At 36.6% G+C, this 5,297-nt stretch overlaps 1 protein-coding gene across 2 annotated transcripts; it reads left to right on the top strand.

Annotated features, from left to right (window-relative positions):
• The first annotated feature begins 419 nt into the window (after nucleotides 1-419).
• On the top strand, nucleotides 420-4,972 carry LOC107939997 (bromodomain-containing protein 7). 2 transcript variants are annotated; one of them, XM_016873409.2, is made up of 10 exons: nucleotides 420-1,174; nucleotides 1,863-1,899; nucleotides 1,975-2,053; nucleotides 2,132-2,177; nucleotides 2,270-2,368; nucleotides 2,981-3,049; nucleotides 3,135-3,483; nucleotides 3,619-3,767; nucleotides 4,189-4,402; nucleotides 4,549-4,972. In XM_016873409.2, exons 1-10 carry the CDS (start codon nucleotides 755-757, stop codon nucleotides 4,581-4,583), a joined length of 1,497 nt encoding a protein of 498 aa, XP_016728898.1. In that variant the 5' UTR covers nucleotides 420-754; the 3' UTR covers nucleotides 4,584-4,972. The 2 variants fall into 2 exon arrangements, with proteins under 2 accessions (XP_016728898.1, XP_016728897.1); XM_016873408.2 differs by having other exon boundaries at nucleotides 4,189-4,972.
• Nucleotides 4,973-5,297: the final 325 nt, after the last annotated feature.

The raw sequence follows: 5,297 nt of genomic DNA, 5'->3' as shown, positions 1-5,297 counted from the left end.
TGACTATTGCTAACACGATCAAATATTTTTGAAATTATAAAAAAAATACTAATTTAGGAAAAAATAAAAGTAAATAACTAGTTACAAAGAGCTTTGAGAAATTTAATAAGAAATTTGAGAGCTTTAGGGAGAAATTGTAGATAATTTTTGCTAAATTATTAAGAAATTTTGTGAGAAAATAATAAGAGAGGAGGGGGTTTTTATAATTTTTGTTTTACCGTTAGAACTCCCAACGGTCAAAAAAATTTAATCGTTGGGGTTGAAAATTTGCCAGCAAAGCGCGCCCCCAAGGGAGTGTTTTGCTGACGTGGCAAAAAACGCTCCCTTGGGGATGCGCTTTGCTGGCACTTTCTCCCTTAAACGCGGCCACGTAGGTGTGTTTTGCCAAAAATAGTCATTTTCGGTAATAATGTTGTAATCGGCTATTTTCATAAATTTACTTAGAAATAGGCCTTTTTAGGTGATTTAGTGAAAGATTAATATTATAAAAAAAGATTACAAATTTAATGTACATGCATGCAATACAGTCTAATAATAAAGACTCAAATTCGTGTCACGTGAGAGTGGGGCACATCCCATCCATTTCACGTGACTTTCCCTCCACGCCGGCATCCTATCCCAGCGATTCCACTCCCCTACTCCATCAAAGAAAAAAAAAATCAATATTTCCATTAAAAAATAACAAAAATAATAAAGGGCAAGAAAAAAAAAAGAATACAGTAATGAGATTGGAGGAGAGATAGCAGCAGAGACAATGAAGAGGAAGAAGGGAAGACCCTCCCTCTTAGAAATCCAGAAACGCTCTCTCAAACAACATCAACAGCAGCAAGCGCTTCAACAAAACCCCCCAAATGTCCTAAACACTATTTCTTCTACCAATTCCAGCCGTCGATCCGCTCGCCGGAACCCCAATCTCCACGGAGGCTCCCCAATTCCCGATTGGATTGCTGGAGGAGATGGTGATGATGATGATGATGACGATGACGAGCGCCAACAGAAGAAGCATAAGCTATTGCTCGGCCTCAATTCTTCTCGTAATCATCACCATTATCCGATTCCTTCGGCTCACAATTCGGCCTCCTGCGGTTCCGATTCGAACGCGGATGGTGGCGATCCCAAGGCATCCCTCAAGCGACGAAAAGTTACCACCCTCAGTCCAGGATCTGATCAAATGGTGATTAGTTATCCATGAATATATATAAAAAATCAAAATAGCTTTTTGTGGGTTTTTGGAAGTGATGTCTTTTGAAACAAAAACAGACAAAACAAGAACGAAAAAAAGAAAAGAAAAAGAGAGATTTTCCTATACTTTGTTTGGATATTTTTATTTATTTCCTTTTTGAAATTGAACTTTTGGATTTCGCGCGTGAATTGAATTCTTGTGATTGGATCGGAGATTATGGACATTGGACAGGTTTGACTAAGTCGTGAAATGTGCTTTTCTTTTTTCTTTTTTGGTTATTTGATATTTATCTTACTCTTTTTTTTTCTTTATTTTCGGAAAACCTGAATTTGTGTTGAAAATCTTCTTTATTTCCTAATTTTACAAATTTTATTCTTTATTATCTTGTATTTATCTGGCCTTTATTTATGTGCAGAATAAGATATGCACAGACCATCATGTCTGAAGACCCAAAAGCTTCAATTTGTCTTTTCTTTAATATTAAGAATAATTCGCTTATCAAAAACAAAAGAATAGTTCTACTTTTTTCCCCCTTTAATTTCTGCTCTCTTGTACTTAGCTTTGCTTTGTTGTAGCTTTTTAATGCTACTTTTCATCACCAATTCTTCAATGAACAAGGCAAACAATCTCCATCTGTAGTTTCTATTTGGGGTGTTAAATATGTTTGTCTTGTTTGCAGGGAGAAAAAGTATCCAAAACTACGCACACACTTCATGGTAAAAATCAATCCCGACTTTCATGAAAAGGCATTTATGGGAATTCTTAAATTTATGTTATTTTTATGTGGACAGGGTCACCGGTGGAGTTTGGCCCCACGACACCTTTGCCAGACAAAAAGTTGTTGCTGTTCATTCTTGACAGGCTTCAAAAGTATCTGTTATTTTCGGTTCTTCAATTATCCTTTTTCTTTTATCCTATTTTTTTATGAGATTTATCTACTACTTGCAGGAAGGACACTTACGGGGTTTTCTCTGAGCCAGTTGATCTCAAAGAGGTTCATTCTCTTTTTCGTTCTTGAATAAAATGTCGATTACTGAAAAGTGAAATCCCATTTCATGTGATCATGTTGGATTGATCTCAATACAGCTTCCTGATTACTGTGACATTGTCGCAAACCCAATGGACTTTTCGACGGTCAGGAAAAAACTTGATGGGGGAGCTTATACAACCTTGGAACAATTTGAGGTTTGTTTTGCTAGACTTCACTTTGCTAATATGGATAATGTTATCTATCTACCCTGGTACAAGGTGTACATGACTGGCTGGTTGTTGCTGATTAAGTATATTTTCTGGATTTTTGTGTATATAATAACAGTTAAGTTTTACCATGATTCTGGCAAGTCCTTGTAGAATAAGGAGGCATTCTATGTCTTATGGGGTTACTGTATAGATGGATCCTTGTTGTACTTGCTTTTACTTATTTATTCTTTTAAATTTTATATAATATAGAAGTTCATTGGCATTGCCTATGGTCTGCCCATAATTTCTGGAATATTGATTGCCGAACTTCATGCTTAGTTTGGTATCATAACAGCATACTCTTTTCGTAGAAGACAACTTTATATGCTGTGAGTTGCTTTTTGAGGTTTACTAAGATGATAAAATCGTAATGAAATGATTTTAGTTTGTATAATGGCACTGGGCTTGTCCGGTGAAGATAGTCTTTTGATTCAATTTCGCAGACGTCATAATAATAGAACTTCTTTTAGGGGATTTGTTTTCCAGCATATGCTTTACACTCAGGATACTTGATGTTGCAAGGACTGGAATTGAAACTTTTAAGTTTGATTCATGCAGAAAGATGTTTTTCTGATATGCTCGAATGCCATACTGTATAATGCACCAGACACAGTTTATTTTCGACAGGTTTGGTCAGCCTTATCTTTATATTAATTCTTTTGTTTTGGTACCCCAGTTTCTATCATTTTAAGCATATTGACTGGTTGGTTAGGCACGATCAATGCAAGAGCTGGCTAAAAAGGACTTTGAGAATTTGAGGCAAGATAGTGATGAAGGTGAACCACAGCTGAAAGTTGTGAGGAGAGGAAGGCCACCTGGAAAGAGTCTCAAAAAGTCATTGGAGTCATTGTCTTCTGACCGTGTTGGTTCCGAGTTTTCCTCAGATGCAGCTCTAGCTTCTGGAACAGATGCTTCCGGCCTTCCCAATACTTACAATTTGAGGAAAGGACTTGGTTTACAAAAGCACCAGCCTGCTGATACATTAACTAGGCCCTCCTTGGGTTCTCATAGCAAGGAAAATTATGCCAATTGCTCTTCTGAATGGGAGAATGAATTTCCAGGTTTGGTATCTATTTGGTAGTGTGACTTTAATACATATATATATGTATATATATCCTTGATTCTTTAACATTTTTAAGGTGAAATGTTATATTGCACTGTTCTTATGCATATTGATTTATTTTCTCACCTTGCAGCTTCTGTTGTGAAGGCTGTGATGAAGTATGGAATGAAACATTTTGCAGTAGATGAGAACAGGCGCGACACCTACAACTATTCATTGAATTCTGGACATGAGCAGCCTATCTTTTCCACCTTGAATGGAGAATTGAAGCAGCTAATTCCGGTGTGTTTCATGTGTTAATGCATTAGTTAAAAGATTAATTTAATGATTTGTTCAGATAGAATGTCTAGTTGACCTTATATTCATCAAGCACAGATAAAATGAATCCTAAAATTTCCTCTTGTTTTTTTGTGCATAATAAATTGTACACAAGATTCTGGGTTAAGAATAGCTTGATTTGTGCTGTATGTTTATGTATCTAGTCAAAGGGTTTTCAAATATTCTGGAATACCATTATTGATTTTAATAAGAGAAGAAAACAATCGGGATCATTGGCAACATAAAATGCTCTATCCCTTCTACAATCGTGACAATCTCACTGGCTAATGTTTTTCTATCTCCCTCATCTGTTTTATGTGAAGTGTAACATTGTATCCATTGGTACGTGGTAACATTTTTCTTTTCCCTTTGCAATGTGTATCAGGTTGGTTTGATTGCAGAAAATGGCTATGTTACTAGCTTGGCACGATTTGCTGCAGATCTTGGACCTGTTGTTTGGAAAACTGCTTCAAGGAAAATTGATAGTGTTTTGCCTAGCAAGGTGAAGTTTGGTCCTGGATGGGTAGAAGAAAACAGGTCGATTGAGCAGCCACAATGTTTGTTTTCTGGAAAGCAGAGATCTTCAAACTCTACATCTGGTAACCATTCTAGCATACATTTAGCTCTAGCTAATTCTGGTTCAAGCTCTATTGCTGCAAGTAGATCTCCTTTGCTATGTAACGAAGACATCAAAACCATTGGACTAAGCTCTCAAAAGGATTTGACTTGTGCACCTTCTCATCAGTTTCAGCAAAGACCTTCACTGCACTTGGGTATTGATGGTTCTCTAAGTGGGTTCGGGATTGGTTATGCCCCTCAAATGGGACTGGCATTACAGCCTATGAATTCCTTTTGTGGAAACACTCCTAATAGTTCGGCCATGTGCACAATGCATGCAAGCAATTTTGTTTCGAAAGAGACTAAAGCAGCAGATAATTCAGTTGGTTTACATTCCAGAAATGCAATGGTGTCGCACCCAGATTTAGCATTGCAACTCTGATAATTTGTGGCAAGAAATGTAAAGATTGAACTGAATATAACACATTTGTTGATTGGAAAGTTGGAGTTGAGTAGTTCTACAAAAAAAGAAGCCAGCCATATGATCATTATGTAGGGAAAAAAATATACTGTACAGAGTGATAAATCAAAATTTTTAATTAGGTTAAGAAAGCCACAGATTTATGTCACAGCTGAATTGTTGAGATAGTTTACATGAATAAGAATACAAGTTCATCTCAAATGGGTAGTGGCGCAGCCCCCCCTTTTTTTTATTTTTTTATTTTTTGGGTGAATGTGAATGAGAGGTTCATTGGACTTCAATTTTGGGGGGCATCTCTTAGGTGGAACAAAAAAACCACAGGGTAGGCTTCAAATCAAAATGTTATTAGTTAACGTGGTAATGTGAATTTGGCAGCGTCTTCCTTGTAGACCTGTAGTTCACTTATAGGTAAAAGCATAGGAGTTAGTTGGATTTTATTTCTTTCATTCAAAATG

The sequence above is a fragment of the Gossypium hirsutum genome, chromosome A02 (assembly GCF_007990345.1).
Source record: "Gossypium hirsutum isolate 1008001.06 chromosome A02, Gossypium_hirsutum_v2.1, whole genome shotgun sequence".
Classification (NCBI taxonomy): Eukaryota; Viridiplantae; Streptophyta; class Magnoliopsida; order Malvales; family Malvaceae; genus Gossypium; species Gossypium hirsutum.
Note: the sequence above shows the minus strand (reverse complement) of the source record. Positions and strands in the feature narration are given on the sequence as shown.

What these genes read in the sequence shown, in the direction of transcription:
- LOC107939997 (XM_016873408.2), top strand. Translation starts at nt 755, where the DNA reads ATGAAGAGGAAGAAGGGAAGACCCTCCCTCTTAGAAATCCAGAAACGC. An exon ending in GTCCAGGATCTGATCAAATG is followed by an intron (nt 1,175 to 1,862) that starts GTGATTAGTTAT and finishes TCTTGTTTGCAG; the next exon opens with GGAGAAAAAGTATCCAAAAC. An exon ending in AACTACGCACACACTTCATG is followed by an intron (nt 1,900 to 1,974) that starts GTAAAAATCAAT and finishes TTATGTGGACAG; the next exon opens with GGTCACCGGTGGAGTTTGGC.